This window comes from Salmo salar, chromosome ssa09 (assembly GCF_905237065.1).
Source record: "Salmo salar chromosome ssa09, Ssal_v3.1, whole genome shotgun sequence".
Lineage (NCBI taxonomy): Eukaryota > Metazoa > Chordata > Actinopteri > Salmoniformes > Salmonidae > Salmo > Salmo salar.
Genome location: NC_059450.1, coordinates 29,029,302 through 29,053,197, shown reverse-complemented (window position 1 = coordinate 29,053,197; position 23,896 = coordinate 29,029,302). Strand labels below are relative to the sequence as shown.

At 43.8% G+C, this 23,896-nt stretch overlaps 1 protein-coding gene across 1 annotated transcript in view; it reads right to left on the bottom strand.

The window, feature by feature from the left end:
- LOC106611164 (protein Daple) overlaps positions 1-23,896 on the bottom strand; it is a 96,579-nt gene that overhangs the window by 31,055 nt on the left and 41,628 nt on the right. The window contains 16 exon segments of the mRNA XM_014211076.2: positions 1,023-1,150; positions 3,035-3,274; positions 3,406-3,945; positions 4,109-4,384; positions 4,539-4,676; positions 5,061-5,242; positions 5,553-5,697; positions 5,926-6,072; positions 6,847-7,005; positions 7,476-7,557; positions 7,768-7,910; positions 7,913-7,963; positions 8,161-8,301; positions 8,720-8,803; positions 10,487-10,545; positions 13,724-13,793. Coding sequence (XP_014066551.2) covers positions 1,023-1,150; positions 3,035-3,274; positions 3,406-3,945; positions 4,109-4,384; positions 4,539-4,676; positions 5,061-5,242; positions 5,553-5,697; positions 5,926-6,072; positions 6,847-7,005; positions 7,476-7,557; positions 7,768-7,910; positions 7,913-7,963; positions 8,161-8,301; positions 8,720-8,803; positions 10,487-10,545; positions 13,724-13,793 — 2,585 coding nt within the window.

The following is a 23,896-nucleotide window of genomic DNA, read 5'->3' as shown; positions in this document are numbered from 1 at the left end:
GCTTTTTAAAAGGCACAGTTAACTTAGTGTATGTAAACTTCTGACCCACTGGAATTGTGATAGATTATTTCACTTAAAATTCACTGTGTCTGTAAACAATTGTTGGTAAAATTACTTGTGTCATGCATGAAGTAGATGTCCTAACCGACTTGCCAAAACTATAGTTTGTTAACAATAAATTTGTGGAGTGGTTGAAAAACGAGTTTTAATGACTCCAACCTAAGTGTATGTAATCTTCCGACTTCAACTGGTACATGTGATATGACTAATTTATTTTATACCATCTATTGCACCTTGCCTTTGCTGCTCGGCCATCGCTCATCCATATACTTACATGTACATATTCTCATTCACCCCTTTAGATTTGTGTGTAGTTGTTGGGGAACTAGAAGCACAAGCATTGCTACACTCGCATTAACATCTGCCAACCATGTGTGTGTGACAAATAAAATTATATTTGAATACAACGTGGCTGCTATGAAAGTTAACTGTTTTCACGCGTGATCAGGGGTGTATTCTTTCTGCAGATTCTGTTGAAAAATGTTTCTTAAAACGGAAGCAAATGGAACAAAACGGGGATAAACATACCTGAATTTGCCCAATAGAAACTCTTGTTTGCAACTGTTGGACTAATAATTACATTCTATATAATCTAGATGCAGGCAAGAGTGTGCATGGCGGTATTGAATGTCACCGTCTGTCCCATGTGTCCCTGTCTGTCACCTCGAATTTGTTTCTCGACCTGTGTGCACCTACGTTGTAAACTTTCATTCATAGTCTAGGTTGTTGCAACCTCATGATGGGCATAGGGAAAATTTGAGTATCATGTAGTAGCCTGAACCTATCTCTGTTACATAGAACTGGTTGAATGGAATATGAATGACAGTCATCCAATGTTGTAATAGAAATAGGACTATGCTCATAAAAAAAAAAAATCTTAAACGGCACAGACCGCCACTGTGGTAGATGTATTGTCGAAAATCTGGTAGTGTGATGCATGCTGGTGGTGTAAAGCCACTTACTTGTCTTCACAGCTGTTCGCCTCCTGCAGTAGTTTCTCTCTGTTGAGGCCGATCTTCTCCAGCTCGTCGCTCAGTATCTCCAACTCGTTCCACTGCTGCTGCACCTTCAACTTCTCATTCACCAGGTCCTGGACAGGACACACACAATAAAACCCTGACTCTATTGACCTGTCTACCAAACAGTCAGACACACCGAGAAATCTGACTGGCGATAGGTACTTAGCAACTCCGCCCAGAGTGTCGGCAGTTAACTTGTCGTTGTTCATATAGAAGAGTTTGACCTCAGATTTGCTTAGTTTAATACTCCAGGCCACAAAGTGGCACTAACTTGTTTGGCTTATGCCTGCTGCCGCTGATGTACACTAACTAGCAACCTACGCTAATTTTGTTGCTAGCCAGCTAGAATTTGTAGTAAGCCCTTGTTGATACTAACCAGACGGCCACAACTAGCATAGCTAGCAAAATTATAATTACATCACAATATTTGTTTTTCGACTGAAGTAGCTGCCTATTAGCTGTCGAGAGTCGGTGGAATAGCTAGCCAGCTATGTTGTGCTAAATGGCAATGCTAACCGTTTAGCTAACATTAGCTAGAAAGCAGACTGACACTGGCAGTATGGGATAGTGAATTAAATTATTTCTTCATCATCTTGCTAACAGTAGATAGCTAGCTTGGTAGAGCATTTAGTGTTGTGTGCATTGTGCTGCACTGAACACCCCATTCATTTCATATGAAGTGTGTGTGACTGCCTAGCTCAGTTAGCAAGCTAACATTATCTAACTAATGAGCAGGTGCTTATTATCAAACTGAACCTTACAAAAAATACTTCAAGCACAAAACTCCTTAGCTAGATGTAAAGACATGCTCTAGATAAAACATTTTATTATGCAGTTTTATTGTTGTAGTTACAATTCTAATGAAAAGGTGGTGGAGTACACCTGGAAAAGTGCCCTATTTTTTTTTGTCACTGCTGTCGGCTCCCTTACGAAAAAAGATTGCAGTTAGAGTGCAGCATAACTGCAGTACACTGCAATTACTGCGTCCAAAATACCACAGTCGACTGCAGTTACTGAGCTTTACTGCAGTTTCAAAACTGCCATCTTTTTTTGTTAGGCTTCCCTAGGTGGAATTTTGTGCTCTCTGATTGGCTCAAAGTCAAGTTCTCGGCCACTGACGAGCATTGTGATTCTACAAGTAGAAACGTCAGGTTCGTCGGTACTAGGTCTGTACATAAGATATCTGTTTTTATTTTTGAAAAAATATCTAAAAACCTGTTTTCACTGTTGTGTGTAGATTGATGAGTTTTTTTTATTTATTTTTATACATTTTAGAATAAGGCTGTAACGTAACAAAATGTGGAAAAAGGGAAGGGGTCTGAATAGTTTCCGAATGCACTGTATATGCCTCAGCCTACTAATTATAAAAATGTAAAATATGCCCTTTTACATAAAAAGTAAATATACCCTAGACTATAATTGTGACTTTGTAGGCTGCATGTCCTTCACCCAGCTTCATGGTTTGAACAAGATGCATAATTCCAGTCCAGTATAATACAATAAAGTACAGTAATAAAGTCCCACAAAAAGATTAGCCTACTGGAGCTAGTTTCATTTATTAACCCAAGAGAGCATAGCTACATCTATGGGCTTTTATGTTTTCTGTCGTGTGTAATGTGCGGTAGACTATACACTGAGTCTACAAAACATTAAGAACACCTGCTCTTTTCATGACAAACTGACCAGGTGAATCCAGGTCAAAGCTATGATCCCTTACTGATGTAACTTGTTAAATCCGCTTGGGCTCATAAAATGTCCTTAATGTATGGCTCATCAGGCTCAGGTAGTATATTTATATGCTTTAGAATGACATTTCTGGTTAGGGTGGTAAATACCGGATTTATTCTTGGGATGTAACATTTTTAAAATACATTTGAAAATATTCAACCCTAGTATGGTACACCTATCACTTCAACCTACTGTACATTGTCCTCTGACCTCTTCCCCATACATACCTCTCGGAGTGTGGCCAGGGTCCTCTTGTCGATGGTGGCCTGTTTCTGCAGCTCCTTGTTCTGACTCTCCAGCTTTTTGACCATCCCAGCCACCTCCTTTAACCTCTCCAGCTCCTTCTCCTTGGTGATGCCCTCCTTCTCTAATGAGGCCAGCTTTAGAGCACTCTCCTCCAGCACCTCTTCCTTCACTTCCAGCTGCTGCCATAAACGTTGCGCCTCTTTCTCCAGCTGCTTCCTCTCCTTAAAATCAATTCCATTCAATTCAGTTAAATTACATTTGTATTATCCCATCAAGGAAATTCATTGTGCAGCCAGGAGTGCGTAATACTCCACAACTACAGTATACATGTAGCATATACACGCAGACGTACCTTCTCTGACTGGCCCAGCTCCTGTTCCAGCCCCCTCTTCTCCTTCTCCACCGCCTCCAGGCGTTTCCCCGCCAGGCGCACCTCCTCCAGCTCCCGTCTCAGAACCCCGGTCTCCGCCTGCCTCAGCTCCCTCACCAGCCCCTGGATCTTAGTGGAGCTGTTCTCCAGGCTCTGCTGTAACCTCTGGTTTTCCTGGCCCAGGCTGCTGATGCTCAGCTCCAGCCGCTCCGCCCTCTTCCCCTGGGACCGCAGCTCCTCCACAGAGCGGGTCAGATCCTCCCTCTCCCTCTCCAGCTCCCTGTTCTCTTGCTGGAGCTGGGCCAGGCGCACAGCAGCTGGCCGGAGGGACTCCACGGTGCGGCGGAGCTCCAGGTTCTCCTCGTCCAAGAGGCTGTGGTCATTCTCCAGCGTGGCCAGGCGCAGGCTCACGTTCTGGGCTGTCTCCACCTGCTTCTTCAGCCTCCGGTTGTCCTGTTCCAGGCTGGTGTTGTCTCTCTCCAGGGCCTCAGCCCGGTCACATGTGATCTTCAGGGAGGCCACCTACGTTTACATTTACAGTTCAGGCATGTTACAACGATTGTGATATGTAGTCGATTTAACTACCTAAGTTGAATGCACTGATTGCAACTCACAATTCCTGCAAGTAAAACAAACAAAAAAATAGCTGCAAATATTGGCGAAACAAGTGCAAGACCTCCCTCACCTCCCTCTGCAGCTGCTCCTTGCTCCTCTGCAGACGTGTTGTCTCCCTCTCCAGCTCCTCCCCCCTCTCCCTCAGTGTCTCCAGCTCCTCGGTGGCCTGCTTGCCCTGGGCTTCTAGCCGGGCCAGCTTGGACCCGGTGTTGGTGATGGTCTGGTGGAGGACGCGGTTCTCTGTCTCCACCTCCCTGACTCGGGCCTCGCTGTCGACCTGGGCGCGCTGACCCCGGGAGCTCACCGCCTGGCTCAGGTGCTCCTTCTCCTGCTCCAGCTCTGAGATCTGGGGAACACACAAAGACAGTCAGGTGGGATAATGAGGACATAAGAGGGACCACTGAGGACAACATGCCACAGACAGTTAGGACCCGCAAGTTTTCCTCCTGGCCATGAAATGGTGCATTTAGCATGTGTAAAGGTAGAAGTACAGTTTGTGCCTGTCTGTTCTTGTCTGCCTGCAGTCTCTCCAGAGTCTTCTCCAGTTTCTGCTCGTCTTTGAGCAGGTCTTCTTCCAGACCCTCCATGTCCTGGGTGGTCTGCTTCTCCTGGTCCAGCAGGGTCTGCATAGGCTCCAGCTATAGAAGACACAAAATGGATGACAATCATGATAGAAACCACAGACAAAATAGATTCAATTCATCAATCCACATCAAAGACGTCATACATATGAAAGCTCAACATGTCAGAAGTATGTGTGAGATATGTACATTCAAAACATCCTCACCAGTGCTGGGACAATGACATATACTATGAATAGAGAAAGATAGCACTCAGTATATGTTGCTCTGCTCCCACCCGCATTCATTTAACTGCACCACAATACATACTGCAATGCATTCTGCTGACTATCTATATAGGGCATGTGGGACCAGCATAGTATGCCACAACACAGACTGCCATTCTATAAAGCATGTGGGACCAGCATAAAGTAGCGTCTGTCAAATCAGTGTGTACAGTACCTTTTTGCTGAGGCCCTGGTTCTCTCTCTCCAACTCCATGGCGTTTAGCTGGTCCTCCTCCAGACTTAGTGAAGCCTCTCTGAGCTCCTGGATGGTGCTCTGCAGACCCTGGTTCTCCTTCTCCAGCTTCAGCAGACGGCTCGACGCAGACTCGTTCAGCTCAAACCCAAACGACTTGCACACTGGGGGGAAGAGAGGGGTGCTTGTTCAGTTCTGTTTGTGAATACATTTTGTCCGATAAAAAAAAACTCTGACATCTTTTATTTGGAGATGCTCTGTGCATGTGATCATGGTAGTGCCACACTGTGTAGGTTTGTATACAGTTTGTTGACAGAGGAGTGAGCACTGCTTTGTGATTAATGTAAAACAGTCATTTTATCACCAAAATATATGAAGTCTGTCTTTTCAGCCCTTTTGCATCCAAAAACACCATCAACAGCTAATGGAAGAGGATTAATATGGGCTCTCTGCAGTGTGTGTGTGTCCCCTTACTGTCGTTGTTGTTGTTGTTCTTGGCCAGCTGCTCCAGTTCCCAGCCCAGGTGGGCAGACTCGTTCATGCTCTGTTTCTGAGAGATCTCCAGCAGCATGTTCTCCTCTATCAACCCCTCCAGGCGCTTCTGATCTGTGTCCCGGTCCTGAGAGGGACAGCAGAGTGGGCCAGACACACACATATCCTTTTCACACTATTGTGCCAACCCTGACCATTATTGTGTTAGTGTTCAAATATTCTCTTGTTACATTTTCAATTCCAGAATAGGTCCAGCAATTACGGTGGATGTGTAACTCAGTATTGTCAAAAGGGTAAAGACATACACAGACCGTGTGATCCAGTCATTGATAGACACCGGGTTCAATTTTCTCACCATCTCCACGTCGTGTAGTTTTGAGCGCAGCTGCATGTTCTCCTTCTCCAGCTCATATAGTTTGTCACAACGCCCCCTGGAGGCTCCCAGCTGTTCCTCCAGCAGGGTTTTGGTCTCCATCAGAGTGGCGTTATCTTCTCTCAGCTCCTTTAGACATATAATACAGACAGACACACAGTGAGATGGAGACAGAGGGACATATACAGCATGTGAGGAGATCGGCATGAGCAATACGCTGTGCAGATTTGCTCATCTTGATCACATAATGAGTAGTTCATTGGGGATGCAAAGTGATTTGTAGATCAGTGATTCCACTGCAATGTAGTCGATCTCAAACAAGCACACAGTAAGATGGAGTGTGTGAAATATAATGAGGCTGAGATGGAGACAGAGGGACATAGTGATTCAGAGGCCTGCCACTGACAGCTGTGGAGACCCATGCCTGGACAAACCCATAAAACCCAGGGCCTGGTCATTCTGCTGATCAGGAGATGCCATTGTTCCCCTGTGAAAGAGACAGCAGGGGTTCTAGTCAATGTTGTAGTCAATGTTGTGGAACTAATTTGACCCAGAGACATGAAAGATGTGCTGCTAAGGATTATGGGTCTTAATATGCACCACCAATCACCTTATTCTGTACTCAGTGTGTCTAATGTGTCTTGACAGACGAGATAGGCTAAACATGTGGATGTGTGTTGATAATGACAAAAATATATGTTGTCCCTTTCAAACAAAAGGTGCATGAACAGTGGAGCATGCTGAAGATATGGTACTTTTATTATTAAACCCAACTCGTTTTGGCAAATTCCTTCACCAGGTTCTTTTCCTTAAATGTACAGTATTATTTGATTTCAGGTGTCATTAAATTGATGGTGAGTCACAACGTTTATTCAATTAAATGTAATGATCAGTGTGAATCACCTCGACTCGTGTCTTGTAGAAGTGGACGTCGTGTAGCCTCTCCTTGCAGCGGCTCAACTCTGTGTCCAGTCTGTCCACCTTGGCTGCCTTCTCCCTCAGAGCGTCCACTTCATCCCTGTACGCACGCACCGACCTCGCCTCTACAAGTAACTGCATGTTCTGCACAGGTCACAAACACACACAATGGAGCTGGTCTCCGCATGGCACATACACAACACTATGGACTAGATGTGAACTGCAGTGAGGTTATGACAAAACTAGTTATGAAATCTTTCCATTTTAGAATTTGCTGGTCTCATGGGAATATCTTAAAATGGTACTGTCTTTGACAGCTAAAAATGTCCCCTTCTGTGAACATTCTGAAGACAGAATAAATATGATATGCTTTCTAGCATGTAATTTGTGGTCAAGATTTGAAACGTCTGGGAACCATTTTTCCTGACTGGAAAAAGAGGGGAATGTTGGGTCTCAGAGCATATTTGTGAGCAAGAGAAACCGGGGGAGAGAGTAACAGGGAAAGAAACGGGGAGAGCATGAGAAGGAGATAAACAGGCAAAGAGAGTGAGGAGAAGAAAGGGGGGGAGTGTGAGGGGACACAGGGAAGCCAAAGTGAAAGAGGAAATCTGCACCTCCTGCTTGAGTTTCTGCATCTCTAGATCCAGCCTCTCCACCTCATGTTTGGTATCCATCAGCTGCTCAGTCTTCTCCTCCCTGGGAGAGACACAGCATACATTAGGTTGGCAAATCCATTTGTTCAGACATATCTACATTGTAATTATAGAGCACTTATAGTAAAAGTTAAGCTAAAATCTTGGAAAATAATTTGTCTAAATAAAATAAATATGTTAAATGCCAAAATATCCCAAAATCTAGCCTCTAACTCTAGCCTGTCATGGTAGAGATTTCCTTCTCCTGACTCACAGTTCCTGTCGCGAGCGTCTCAGTTTGGCTTTAGTGTCGGCCAGCTCCACAGCCAGATGCTGCCGGTCCTCTTTGGACAGCCGGGAGATAGGTCCGCCCAGGCCCAGGTCGGTCCTCTCAGGGTTGGGGTAACCCAGGTGGTTAGAGGGCTGCTGGACTGGAGGTAGTCCCTCTCCTGGGTCAGCTCCACGATCGCCTGGAGGGTAGAGAAGAACTCTGTCAGTCTGTTGGCTGTGTGTAAAAAGAACACAAATCAAGTCTGAATGACATACATATATCCATTAGGTACATATAATGTACAGGTGCATCATTTACTTTTAAAGGTATTGTGAGTAATACAGTTGATTTTAAAAGTCGTAATTGGGTGTGTTTCAGACCGTCTTCAATACCAACCTCTGCACATTCATCTCTTTCATCTATGAGTTTGCGGAGGTGCAGGGCCATGTTTCTGGACAGGGGATCCAGCTCCTCAGGGGGCATATCTGGCAGCTCCAGCCACTGCAAGTCCAACACATTCTCCTGGTTTTGGGTCACCTGAAGGGGTAGACAGACAATATCACTACACAGCACTCTCTGTAGCCTGAGGAATGAGATTTGAATGTGTCAGTATATGAAGATTCGCATACATAAACTTGAGAAAAAGATTCACTATAAAAAAAAGTGGACTGACATGCATGAACATCAGTGTCTAAATGTCAATGGGAATGCCACACTGTGGGAGAGTAGGCCTGGGATTAATACCTTTATGTGGCTTTCCTTTACTAGATATATTTGACAGCGACCGTGCACATAAATCAATATTTCTGTAAATGTGCAAGACGCCTAATTTTTAACCTGTGTTTTGAAGCGTATCTGAAGATAATGTGAGGAAAATAATCACGATAAAAAAGGAATTGCTGATGCGCATGAACATATGTGCCTGCTTTGACGTGAACACACCTGTACTACTCACCTCTTGAATGTGGGAGACGATGGCTGCCTGCCTCTCAATGTCGAGCAGTTTGATCTTCTCAATGATCTCTTCTTTCCTCTCACACTGCAGAGAGAAACAATGACAGACACGTCTATTAGATATCTATAGGTACTATAAACTATCAGAAACATATTCTGATTCAGACTTGGTTTTCCCATTCTCTGCGGAACACAAAGACTGGGTGTGTGAATGGTCATAATTACACATAAGCAAGAAGAAAAGGTTTAAATCTTGTAGAAATACTGTATAGAGTAACGTGGAGAACCTGAGGCAGCACGTGTCTAATTGTCAGCTCAGGGCTTGTTGTTGGACTCAAGTAATTTTCATTCAATGGATAGGAAAAAAACTGTGTTAGTGCAATAATAAGATGCATAGATAACACATTGACCTTTCGATTGTGGTTTAAATCCCATCCATTTTATCACCAAAGCCCCATATACTATCCACCACTGCGACCTGTATGCTCTCGTTGGCTGGCCCTCACTACATATCCGTCGCCAAACCCACTGGCTCCAGGTCATCTATAAGTCTTTGCTAGATAAAGCCCCGCCTTATCTCAGCTCACTGGTCACCATAGCAACACCCACCCATAGCACACGCTCCAGCAGGTATATTGCACTGGTCATCGCCAAAGCCAACACTTCCTTTGGCCGCCTTTCCTTCCAGTTCTCTGCTGCCAATGACTGGAACGAATTGCAAAAATCTCTGAAGCTGGAGTCTTATATCTCCCTCACTAACTTTAAACATCAGCTGTGAGAGCAGCTTTCCGATCACTGTACCTGTACACAGCCAATCTCTAAATAGCATACCCGACTACCTCATCCCCATATTATTACTTAACCTCTTGCTCTTTTGCACCCCAGTATCTCTACTTGCACATCATCATCTGCATCACTCCAGTATTAATGCTAAATTGTAATTATTTGCGCCTCTAGGGCGCAAATATTGCCTACCTCCCTACATTTGCACACACTGTTCATAGATTTTTCTATTTTTATTTTCTTTTGTGTTCTTGACTGTACGATTGTTTATGTGTAACTCTGTGCTGTTGTTTTTGTCACACTGCTTTGCTTTATCTTGGCCAGATCCCAGTTGTAAATGAGAACTTGTTCTCAACTGGCCAACCTGGTTATATAATGGTGAAATAATTTTTTGGGGACTTACATAATGCATTCCATCTATGCCCGACATTGACATTTTTTGATTGTATCATGATTTGAAAAGAAATTACTCAGGACAATTCAACAACTATTCAAATTGAGCGAGAGGCCAGGAGTTTGGGAGGGAAAGAAAACAATAGTGTACATAGCCAAGATAATGGCACAGTACAGCCTCTGGTGCTGGCACAGGTGGGTGGTCCCTGTCCTGCACCATTTAACCCTTTATATCTCAGAGCCACTGCCATGCTCTGTGGTTTTGGTGCTACATTGGACATGTCGATTTCAAAGAGAAATTCATCTCAAACATTTGAGGGCCATTTTGAATTGATTCATAGAATGTTGATAACATGCCATTGCTGATGCACTGTAGGCTACTGTTTTCAGTTGCAGTTAATACAGTTAAATACCCTTTCCCTTTCCATATTGAGCTTGCCTGAATACAGTGCCAAATGGGTGGGCTTTGCACTTTGTCAGACTATTCCATTGCACCAGAAAAGCTCAATCAAGGAAATCTGAAGTGTTTGAAAGACTTGGAATACTATTTGAGTCCAGATCTGCTCGTCTCAATTAGTGTGTATTGTGTTACCTGCACAGCACAGCCTAGGATCAACAGCAGCAGTCTCTTCACCTCTTCCATGCTCTTGCCTGTTGAAGAGAAAGATGAAGACATAACTGATTAAAACCACATTTTCTTTTAGCAGATTGATTTTGAGATCAGATTCGACTTTGGTTTAAATCCCACAGGTGGGCAGCAAATCCCAAATGACAGCTTCGTGGGTCTCTCCCATCCCCCAGTTCTTACACTAATGGGCTGAAGGATCTCTCCCATCCCCCAGTTCTTACACTAATGGGCTGAAGGATCTCTCCCATCCCCCAGTTCTTACACTAATGGGCTGAAGGATCTCTCCCATCCCTGTTGGTTTGGTTAGGAGCCATCAGTCAGTGGGTCACTCATTAAATCAGCCTCAGCTCAGGGTTATGTTTGGGTGTTTTTGAGGATGTAGCAAGCCTTTATGTTGCAGGTTCACAAGTACAGTGAAATGCCTTTAATGCAAGCTCCCACCCAACAATCCAGTAATCAATATAGCAAAAAAAATACCACGGTAGAACAAAAACAGAGGATATAGAAAGTAGTACAGGAGAAAGTAAGACGCTATTTACAGGGTCAGTTCTAATACCATATTTACAATGTGCAGGGATACTGGAGTATAGGGGTAAGGCATCAGGATATATGATAAACAGAGTAGCAGCAGCGTAAATTATGATTGTATGCACGCATGTGTGTAGAGACATAACATGCACCCACATTTATTCTGTGTGTTGGCTTGTCAGTGTGTGTGAATGTGTACAGTCCTGTGAGTGTGCATAGAGATGGTGCAAAAATAAAATACAAGGGTCAATTCAAGATAGTCCATGTAGCCATTCTGTTAGCTATTTAGCAGTATTATGGCTCAGGGACAGAAGCTGTTCAGTAGTCTGTTGGTGTCAGACTTGATACACCGGTACCGCTTGCCGTGCAGAAGCGCTATATATCTTTTTTAAAAGATACATATGATTTACAAAAGTCTTTACTGCTTCATTTTTTACAGGGTTTGTATGGGATCAGCTGTGTATGTGTGTGTGTGTGTGTGTGTGTGTGTGTGTGTCCTTGCCTGGAAGGAACTCCTAAAAAGCTGGATCAGAACTCTGGGGAAAAGGGCAACAAGGTTACCTTGGAGACCATGTCTGAGACCCAGCCCTGCCCTTATTCCATTGAGACCAACTAAAAAGACAAGAGAGGTATACATATAGGCAGGCAGTGGTGTCGCCCTGAGAGGAGCTTTTCACTGTTTCTACAATCTACACTGTACATGGGAACTACACTGAACATGGGAACTCATTGAAAAGCTAACTTCCAAAGGCCATTCCATACAAACATAACATAACATAACACAACACATCCATCCACAAACAATAATATGAACACATACCCCATTAAGCACTATTCAGATTAAGTTCACATACCAAGGCTGGCTTACAGCAAAAGCCTCCCAACAACCCCACCACTCCCATTCATAGATCACTATTGTTCTTGACTGCTAAACACGTTTTCATATTAGGGCCAATCAAAGGCCTAGATCTAGTTCAATTGGCACGTTGTAGGAAAATAAAATCTGCCAAATGGGTCCTGATAAATAAAGTTATTTTAGTGTTTGACAGACAGTTGCAGGAAACATGCAAAACAAGCATGTGCGTGGCAGGGTAGCAGCCCAACCCATGAAAGGCCTAGCCACTGGGAGAAGAAGGCACAACAGTTTGTCTGGCGGTGAAGCTGAACACTTCAAAACATGATGAGCCAATTTAAGACGGCATCATCCTGGAGATATTTTATCTCACGCCAGCACAGTCACAAATGCCATGGAAATAACTGCTCTGGTGATCCTTTTATTAATTCATGCACAGAGTACAGCACTGTACTGCATTAATTATACTGAACATACATATAAATGCAACATGTAAAGTGAAGGTCCCATGTTTCACGAGCTGAAATAAAAGATCCCAGATTTTTTCCATACGCACATAAAGCTTATTTAGCTCAAATTTTGGGCACAAAGTTGTTTACATCCATGTAAGTGAACATTTCTCCTTTGCCAAGATAATCCTTTCAGCTGACCGATGTGGCACATCAAGAAGCTGATTAAACAGCATGATCATTACACAGGTGCACCTTGTGCTGGACACAAAAGGCCACTCAAATGTGCAGTTTTGTCACACAACACAATGCCACAGATTTCTCAAGTTGAGGGAGCTGTGCAATTGGCATACTGACTGCAGGAATGTCCACTAGAGCTGTTGCCAGAGAATTTAATGTTAATTTCTCTATCATGAGCCAATGTCGTTTTCGAGAATTTGTGAGTACATCCAACCGGCCGCAGACAATCTGTAACCACGCCCGCCCCGGACCTCCACATCCAGCTTCTTCACCTGTGAGATCGTCTGAGACCAGTCATCCTGACAGCTGATGAAACTGAGTAGTATTTCGCTCTGTAATAATGCTCCTCTGTGGAGAAAAACTCATTCTGATTGGCTGGGCCTGGCTCCCCAATGGGTGGACCTGGCTCCCAAGTGGGTGGGCCTATGCCTTCCCTTAAGTAAATAGAGGAGGCCCCAAGAACCACACTAGCTAGATGTAATCTCTCGTGACAGAGTAGCACACACAATATATGGTTCTGTGTTCGAGATTAAATTAGATAAGGAAACAAAAACAAACCTTCCTTCTCATAAAAGTTTAGTTTGTACTAAATCAGACTATGGTCCCATCAAGGCCCAATACCATAGCAGCATTACGTGAACTATCCCCAGCTGTGCCTATGTCTTGAGGACAGCGGGCCTCTGTATCTTCCCTCTCCTCACCCACTATATCAGGTCTGACCCTCTCCATAGCCCCAAACATACAGCTAGCCATATCAAGTGTGACCCTGAGAGGTTGTCGACACCAGGCCGGAGGCCCCACACACACTCAGCACTCTCCATGGTCTGATTAGCCTCCTACATGCAGAAAGACAGGCTGCAGGGTTCCAATGGGTCTTTTCCTGCCTTTCCCACTTCCTGACTGTGCATCCTTCCCACCCAACAGAGAACGGGCCCTCAGAGTACAGTATATTAAATGGCATGCGATGACAAGGGGATATGTAAGGTAGGTTTTTAACAACTTGTTAGTATGTAGGGGACAATGTAAGCACTTGTTGTGAATCTTGCACTAGCTAGCTAGTCAACTGGATTGAGGTGTAGCTACCTGAGACTAGTTGTGCGTTTGGGAAAAAGAGACTGAACTCCACAGTACCTGAGAGGGGGTCCTTAGCCATGGTCAGCACATTAGGCAGGGTCATCAGGATGAGCTGCTGGAGACTGTCCTGAAATCACAGATGAGAACATAAGAGGTTAACTAACAGAAGTACCAGAAGAAGGAAACAATAGCAGCAGAAGTCCTGTGTGCCAGCCTACCTGCCACCATGCAAAGCCCCAGCCTCCAGCCAGAACAGAACAGGAAGCTTCCACTGGCGTGAATATGGAGGACGAGGTCACTTACAAACCTCGGGAAACACGCAATAACAGACAATCTTGATGGAAATTAGCCCGTTTTCAACTTGTGGAGAACATGTTTGGAGAGGGGAGTTCACACAGCAATCAATGCAGTGCCCAGCTGTAACCCTCTCCTAGTGACAAAAGATTGTTATTGTAGCCTAGTGTTCAGCCAAACACATTCACAGAGACTTTTTATTTGACCCTTATTTTACCAGGTATGTTGACTGAGAACACATTCTCATTTATAGCAATGACCTACCTAGGGAATAGTTACACGGGGGAGGAGAGGAGATGAATGAGCCAATTGGAAGCTGGGGATGATTAGGTGGCCATGATGGTATGAGGGCCAGATTGGGAATTTAGCCAGGACACCGGGGTTAACATCCCCTCTTACGATAAGTGCCATGGGATCTTTACGAGACTTGTTTCTACCATCATGTGCATTAGTAGCACAATTTCTAACTTATTTGCATTCGTTGTTACTTACACTTGTATGTTGACTTCTCCATTGATGTTTTTACGTTTTCGCAGACTTTTCTTAGCGGATGTACAATCGTCGCAAATTTAATTTTGGGGAGTTTCAGGCCCCTGAGTGAACATAATTATACACTCGCAAAGCCGACTAAAAACCAGGGCTGAGGGCCTTATGTTGCAAACTTCCCTTGCTTTGCTAATCATTTGGACCACCCTCCAAGATGGCGACAGGGATTCCCCCAAGGACATAAGGCGGGGTAAGTGGACGAGGGTGTGTCTTAAGTGTTTGGACCGCAGCCAGGGAATTTAAATTGAATTGAGACAGAGAGAACTGACACCAAATCAGCAGTACCTAGTCACAGAAGTTGGCCTTTGACATCACTCCTTTTCTTTCCCTCCTTTCCCCTCCAGACTCTGGAGGAATTAGATTAGAAAGGCCTTGGGTAGAATCAAAGGAGCTGCCCCCCCTTCAAGAGAAGAGAGGGGCCTCCTGTATAGAGGGGCTGGGTGGTGTTGTGATGACCACTCTCTCTCCCTCCCTCCCTGCTATTCCAGCAGACCCTTGGCAGAGGACCCGGCCTAGCTACAGCTCTATTGTTAGGTGAAAACTGTTGAACATTCCATTTGTTACCCTTGTCATCATGAGAAGCCTAAAAAAAAACAGCCCCCCTTCTCCATTTCAAATGCTCTGAACTAGAAACCAGGACCGCACAATCAGTTTAGAAAGCGCAGAGCAGAGCGGTCTAACTAGAGGTCAACCGACTAGGATTTTTCGACGCCAATACCGATTATTGGAGAACCCAAAAAAGCTGATAGATGAAATCGGACGATTTTTATATAAATATATTTGTAATAATGACAATTACAACAATAATGAATGAACAATGAACACTTATTTTAACTTAATATAATACATAAATAACATCTATTTAGTCTCAAATAAATAATGAAACATGTTCAATTTGGTTTAAATAATGCAAAAACACAGTGTTGGAGAAGAAAGTAAAAGTGCAATATGTGCCATGTAAAAAAGCTAAAGTTTAAGTTCCTTGTTCAGAACATGAGAACATATGAAAGCTGGTGGTTCCTTTTAACATGAGTCTTCAATATTCCCAGTTAAGAAGTTTTAGGTTGTAGTTATTATAGGACTATTTCTCTCTATACATTTGTATTTCACATACCTTTGACTATTGGCTGTTTTTATACACACTATAGTATTGCCCGCCTAATCTTGGGAGTTGACAGGCTTGAAGTCATAAACAGAGCTGTGGAGGTCGAGCATTGCGAAGAGGTGCTGGCAAACACAGGAAAGTGCTGTTTGAATGAATGCTTACGAGCGTGCTGCTGCCTACCACCACTCAAGTCAGACTGATCTATCAAATATCAAATTATAGACTTAATTATAATATAATAAACACACACAGAAGGTCATTAATATAGTTAAATCCGGAAACTATCATTTCGAAAACAAAACGTTTATTCTTTCAGTGAAATACGGAACCGTTCCGTATTTTATCGAACGGGTGGCAACCCTTGGTCTAAATATTGCTGTTACATTGCACAACCTTCAATGTTATGTCATAATTATGTAAAATTCTGGCAAATTAATTATGGTCTTTGTTAGGAAGAAATGGTCTTCACACAGTTCACAATGAGCCAGGTGACCCAAACTGCTGCATATACCGACTGCTTACACTGAACGCAAGAGAAGTGACACAATTTCAGGCACCGCATTGATTATATGCAACGCAGGACAAGCTAGTTAAACTGGTAATATCATCAACCATGTGTACTGTAATTAACTAGTGATTATGTTTAGATTATTTTTTATAAGTTAAGTTTAATGCTAGCTAGCAACTTACCATGGCTCCTTGCTGCCTGCACTTGCGTAACAGGTGGTCAGCCTGCCACGCAGTCTCCTCATGAATTGCAATATAATTGGCATCCAAAAATACAGATTAACATTGTTATGAAAACTTGAAATCAGCCCTAATTAAAATCGGCCATTTGGATTAATCGGTCGACCTCTAGGTCTAACTGCCTGCTAGGGTTCTCATCTTACACTAGTAGCACCTTACAGATGTCACGAGAATAAAAAGACAGATGTGACTTTTCCTTAGCTAAGGTTACATGGTTGTTGTGAAAATCTGGGTCTGGGTGCATATTTGGAGATTTACCAATAACTTCTTCAAGAGTTACGGCCTACAACTTCGTAATAGTAAGTATACATAACAGTCAAATCAACTGAGTGACACTGTTACGAACAGACGATTGGGTTGGGGGGGGGTCACAGCAGATAAGCATGGTACATCTGGACTGGATCCTCCGATTCAGAGGGGTTGGGTTAAATGCGGAAGACACATTTCAGTTGAAGGCATTCAGTTGTACAATTGATTAGGTATCCCCCTTTCCTATGGCCATAAAACATAACGACTAACTGTGTCTGACTAGAGGACCCCATATATCTGTTACACCTCATCAATACTCAATAAAACACCTTTTAATTGAATGGCTACTTAACTAAATCAATTTAGGGAAGCAACAACATTAAACGATGTCCAATTACCAGCTTTGTGTCATGTGGCTAGCACTGGGGCTTTGTGGAGGTGTTACAGGCTTCATGTTTTTTTTCCAATCCAAGTTGGCATAGCAGTCAAACGTCCTTTGTCCTCGTCTTGTCGTGTGCCGTGTAGATATACACTGCTCCAAAAAATAAGGGGAACACTAAAAAAACACATCCAAGATCTGAATGAATGAAATAATCTTATTAAATACTTTTTTCTTTACATAGTTGAATGTGCTGACAACAAAATCACACAAAAATAATCAATGGCAATCCAATTTATCAACCCATGAGGTCTGGATTTGGAGTCACACTCAAAATTAAAGTGGAAAACCACACTACAGGCTGATCCAACTTTGATGAAATGTCCTTAAAACAAGTCAAAATTAGGTTCAGTAGTGTGTGTGGCCTCCTATGACCTCCCTACAATGCCTGGGCATGCTCCTGATGAGGTGGCGGATGGTCTCCTGAGGGATCTCCTCCCAGACCTGGACTAAAGCATCCGCCAACTCCTGGACAGTCTGTGGTGCAACGTGGCGTTGGTGGATGGAGCAAGACATGATGTCCCAGATGTGCTCAATTGGATTCAGGTCTGGGGAACGGGGGGGCCAGTCCATAGCATCAATGCCTTCCACTTGCAGGAACTGCTGACACACTCCAGCCACATGAGGTCTAGCATTGTCTTGCATTAGGAGGAAACCAGGGCCAACCGCACCAGCATATGGTCTCACAAGGGGTCTGAGGATCTCATCTCGGTAGCTAATGGCAGTCAGGCTACCTCTGGCGAGCACATGGAGGGCTGTGCGGCCCCCCCAAAGAAATGCCACCCCACACCATGACTGACCCACCGCCAAACCGGTCATGCTGGAGGATGTTGCAGGCAGCAGAACGTTCTCCACGGCGTCTCCAGACTCTGTCACATGTGCTCAGTGTGAACCTGCTTTCATCTGTGAAGAGCACAGGACGCCAGTGGCGAATTTGCCAATCTTGGTGTTCTCTGGCAAATGCCAAACGTCCTGCACGGTGTTGGGCTGTAAGCACAACCCCCACCTGTGGACGTCGGGCCCTCATACCACCCTCATGGAGTCTGTTTCTGACCATTTGAGCAGACACATGCACATTTGTGGCCTGCTGGAGGTCATTTTGCAGGGCTCTGGCAGTGCTCCTCCTGCTCCTCCTTGCACAAAGGCGGAGGTAGCGGTCCTGCTGCTGTGTTGTTGCCCTCCTACGGCTTCCTCCACGTCTCCTGATGTACTGGCCTGTCTCCTGGTAGCGCCTCCATGCTCTGGACACTACGCTGACAGACACAGCAAACCTTCTTGCCACAGCTCGCATTGATGTGCCATCCTGGATGAGCTGCACTACCTGAGCCACTTGTGTGGGTTGTAGACTCCGTCTCATGCTACCACTAGAGTGAAAGCACCGCCAGCATTCAAAAGTGACCAAAACATCAGCCAGGAAGCATAGGAACTGAGAAGTGGTCTGTGGTCTCCACCTGCAGAACCACTCCTTTATTTGGGGTGTCTTGCTAATTGCCTATAATTTCCACCTGTTGTCTATTCCATTTGCTCAACAGCATGTGAAATTTATTGTCAATCAGTGTTGCTTCCTAAGTGGACAGTTTGATTTCACAGAAGTGTGATTGACTTGGAGTTACATTGTATTGTTTAAGTGTTCCCTTGATTTTTTTTTAGCAGTGTATATATTTACATATTTTCTTTGCATATCTTTTTATATATTTTTTTCTAAAAACTCAACTTCAAAACACTCTCCTGCAACCTGCCTTACCAATAAAAAAATAAAAAAATGATTTACCTCAAATCTGAAATCCACAACAGAAGCTAGCCAGTTCACTAGCTAACATTAGAATTCAGCTAACCACAGTTGGCGGTCATCAGCTATCCCTTAGCTCGAAAAGCTATCGCCAGTTTTGTACAACGCGACTCAGACCAGAGCATACCGGACCTATTTTTTTTCTCCATATCCTCGGATTTCTACCGCAAGCTCTGGACATTCACACCTGGATCTTGCAGTTAGCTAGCTGCTATCCAAGTGACTATTGGCTAACGTCGGTCCCGGAGCTAACGTCAATTATTTCGGAGCTAGCCAGCTGAAGAGTTCCATCAGCCACTCCTGGGCTACAATCACCTATCCGGACCCGTTTTACTGCCGATGCGGAGCCCCATCAGGCCTTAACGACTGGACAACCGACGTCATCTGCCCGAGGGAGTTATCCAACTGGCCTCTCCGTCGCGACGTAACCTGAACGCCCATCTGCGGCCAGCTAATCGTTAGCGGTCTTATCGGCTGCTATCTGAATAGGTCTATCGGCCAATTTTCTTGGGCCACTATAACTATTTTGCCAATTGGATTGGTCCCCTCTACCACACGGAACCCCAGTAATCTACCAACGGAAACGCACGAGGTGGCTAAAACAGACGATCTTCTGCCAACTTGTTACCCATGGCCCGGCTATCTGTCTGAATCGCCGTGACCTCAACCGACCTCACTACTCAATGGACCCCTTTGATCACTTGGCTAAGCATGCCTCTCCTTAATGTCAATATGCCTTGTCCATTGCTATTCTGGTTTGTGTTTATTGGCTTATTTCACTGTAGAGCCTCTAGCCCTGCTCATTATACCGTATCCAACCTCTCAGTTCCACCACCCACACATGCGATGACATCACTTGGTTTCAATGATGTTTCTAGAGACAATAGCTCTCTCATCATCACTCATTGCCTATGTTTATCTCCACTGTATTCACATCCTACCATACCTTTGTCTGTACATTATACCTTGAAGCTATTTTATCGCCCCCAGAAACCTACTCCTTTTACTCTCTGTTCCGGACGTCCTAGACGACCAATTATCATAGCTTTTAGCCGTACCCTTATCCTCCTACTCCTCTGGCGATGTAGAGGTGAATCCAGGCCCTGCAGTGCCTAGCTGCACTCCTATTCCCCAGGCGCACTCTTTTGATGACTTCTGTAACCGTAATAGCCTTGGTTTCATGCATGTTAAAATAAATACAAGTAAAACTAAATGCATGCTCTTCAACCGATCGCTGCCTGCACATGCCCGCCCGTCCAGCATCACTACTCTGGACGGTTCTGACTTAGAATATGTGGACAACTACAAATACCTAGGTGTCTGGTTAGACTAAACTCTCCTTCCAGACTCACATCAAACATCTCCAATTCAAAGTTAAATCTAGAATTGGCTTCCTATTTCTCAACAAAGCATCTTTCACTCATGCTGCCAAACATACCCACGTAAAACTGACCATCCTACCGCTCCTCGACTTCAGCGATGTCATTTACAAAATAGCCTCCAATACCCTACTCAATAAATTGGATGCAGTCTATCACAGTGCCATCCATTTTGTCACCAAAGCCCCATATACCACTGCGACCTGTACGCTCTTGTTGGCTGGCCCTCGCTTCATACTTGTTGCCAATCCCACTGGCTCCAGGTCATCTACAAGACCCTGCTAGGTAAAGTTCCCCCTTATCTCAGCTCGCTGATCACCATAGCAGCACCCACCTGTAGCACGCGCTCCAGCAGGTATATCTCTCTGGTCACCCCCAAAGCCAATTCCTCCTTCAGCCGCCTCTCCTTCCAGTTCTCTGCTGCCAATGACTGGAACGAACTACAAAAATCTCTAAAACTGGAAACACTTATCTCCCTCACTAGCTTTAAGCACCAGCTGTCAGAGCAGCTCACAGATCACTGTACCTGTACATAGCCCATCTATAATTTAGCCCAAACAACTAACCCTTCCCCTACTGTATTTATTTATTTAGTTCCTTTGCACCTCATTATTTCTATTTTAACTTTGCACTTTCTTCCACTACAAATCTACCATTCCAGTGTTTTACTTGCTATATTGTATTTACTTTGCCACCATGGCCTTTTTTGCCTTTACCTCCCTTATCTCACCTCATTTGCTCACTTTGTATATAGACTTATTTTTCTACTATATTATTCACTGTATGTTTGTTTTACTCCATGTGTAACTCTGTGTTGTTGTATGTGTCAAACTGCTTGCTTTATCTTGGCCAGGTCGCAATTGTAAATGAGAACTTGTTCTCAACTTGCCTACCTGGTAAAATAAAGGTGAAATAAAATAAAAATGTTTCAGTTGACAGGTGATCATAGAGAGGAACATGAGGGGGAATGACAGCTCTGATACAGGCTGCTTATCAGTTTACCCTCTGGAGGACAGGCCAGTGAGGACTAGTGATGTACGAAGGGCTATATAAATAAATTTGATTTGATTTTTGATTTGATTAGACTAGCCAACACCTTAAGTAGTTGCAGGTGTTGGCTATGATGCATATCTAAATATACGGAACAAAAATATAAAACGCAATATGTAAAGGTCACATGTTTCATAAGTTGAAATAAAAGACACCTGAAAATCTCCATTAAAAAAAGCTTATTTCTCTCAAATTTGTTTACATCCCTGTTAGTGAGCATTTCTCCTTTGCCAAGATAATCCATCCACCTGACAGATGGGGCATAAATAAATACATTAAACAGCATCATTACACAGGTGCACCTTGTGCTGGGGACAATAAAAAGCTACACTAAAATGTGCTGTTTTATCACACAACCCAATGCCACAGATGTCTCAAGTTGAGGGAGAGTGCAACTGGCATGCTGACTGCAGGAATGTGCACCAGAGCTGTTGCCAGAGAATTTAGTGTTCATTTCTCTAGCATAAGCCACTTCCTCCAATGTAATTTAATAGAATTTGGCAGTACTTCCAACCAACCAACCACGCCAGCCCAGGACCTCCACATCCAGCTTCTTCACCTGCTGAGGGGGGGACGACGACTCATTCTGATTGGCTGGGCCTGGCTCCGAAGTGGGTGGGCCTGTGTCCTCCCAAGTCCACCCTTGGCTGTGCTCCTGCCCAGTCATGTGAAATCAATAGATTAGGGCATCATTTGTTTATTTTGATTGACTGATTTCCTTCTATGAACTGTAAAATCTTTGAAATTGTTGTATGCGTTTATATTTTTGTTCAGTATAGTTCTTCCCTAACTCTCTCCCTGTTTACATCCAAAATGGCACCCATGCTCTGGTCAAAAGTAGTGGACTATAAAGCGAATAGGGTGTCATTTGGGAAGCACTCTTTTTGCCTTGTCAACTCCTGCAGTCAGCCAGTCCCAACCATAAGAGGAGAAACCAAACCAGAGTAAATTAAACTTGACAGCAGCCTGGCAGATGATACCTCTAAGGCTATAACTAACCAAAGAGCACATCTCCATGTTGTTTCTCCAGTACTGGCTCATTAGGCACTAAACTGAAAAAATAAAGAGGGGGAAAACACACATTTTCATTTTATTGTTTAAAATCTTTTGCTATGGTGGGCTTAACTGAACATGACCCTGTGGTATTATCCATGTTATTGGAAAACATTCTAACTGCCTGGGACACACTAATACACTAACAAAAAGGAGGTCCATTTTACATTATTGATGAATTTCAGCCTTCAGGTAAGTTCAGGTACTAGAGTCACATCTCTCCTATTCTATCCACTTTGCCATTACCCACCTAACATTGATAATTACTTGAAGTACAAAAACAAATATGTTTTTTTGCTGACCTCATACCTTTGTGTGTGATGCAGTAGGTAGGAACGTCCCTTGACAACATCCATTTCCACTCTCAAATCTACCTTTGTTTCCCCTTCCCACTTCCCTGTTTAAACAAACGACTAGTAGCAGCAGTAGCTCATTAACATTCTGGAAACATCGTTGGGAAGAATGGCTATGTAGAACCGTTAGGTCAGAAGGTCAAAGTAAGATCTCACTGGCAAGAAATGTTGGACATTTCCCTTTGATGTCAGGGTCCATTTCCTCTTCCTCTGTTGCTATGCAGAACTGTGCAATCTAGGAAACCCATAGAAATGCATTTTTGTTTGGTTTGCCAGACCTCTGGCTTGATGTGTTTTGGTGAGAGATAAGTCTGTTCACATTAAGCTCAGAGAGGAGCTGTAGACCACAGGGTACTACCTACACTATATAAAGCGGTACATTCTGAGAGACGGGGGATTGGGAATAACTGCCTGTGCAGATATACTGTACAGAAAACAGACAGAACAGAGGAGACAGAGAGAGGCATGGAGGAAAGACAGTGATCATTAATTGCAAAGACAAAGAGGGCTAAAATAAGAAGCAACAGAGCTATTATATTTCTCATTCAACAATGGATTGAACAAATGACCAAGCTTGTTGACCGAGTGAGTAAACATGCTACCTATATCCTGGTAAACAAAATGGGTGTTTAGGGGAGCCAATGAACCATACAGACATCTGACACACCAATCATCAGGTTTCGTTCCATTCTGTCACATCAAATCAAATTTTATTGGTCACATACACATGGTTAACAGATGTTAACGCGAGTGTAGCGAAATGCTTCTGCTTTTAGTTCCGACAGTGCAGTAATATCTAACAACTCCCCAACAACTACCTAATACACACAAATCTAAAAAGGGGTGAATGAGAATATAGAAGGAAATGGATGAGCGATGGCCGAGCGGCAAGGTGCAATAGATGGTATAAAATACAGTATATACGTGATATGAGTAATGTAAGATATATAAACAGTATTAAAGTGGAATTATTTAGAGTGAATTGAATAAAGTGACTAGTGATCAATTTATTGAAGTGTCCAGTGATTGGGTCTCCATGTAGGCAGCAGCCTCTCTGAGTTAGTGATTGCTGGTTAGCAGTCTGATGGCCTTGAGATAGAAGCTGTTTTTCAATCTCTCAGTCCCAGATTTGATGCACCTGTACTGACCTCTCCTTCTGGATGATAGCGGGGTGAACAGGCTGTGGCTCGGGTGGTTGATGTCCTTGATGATCTTTTTGGCCTTCC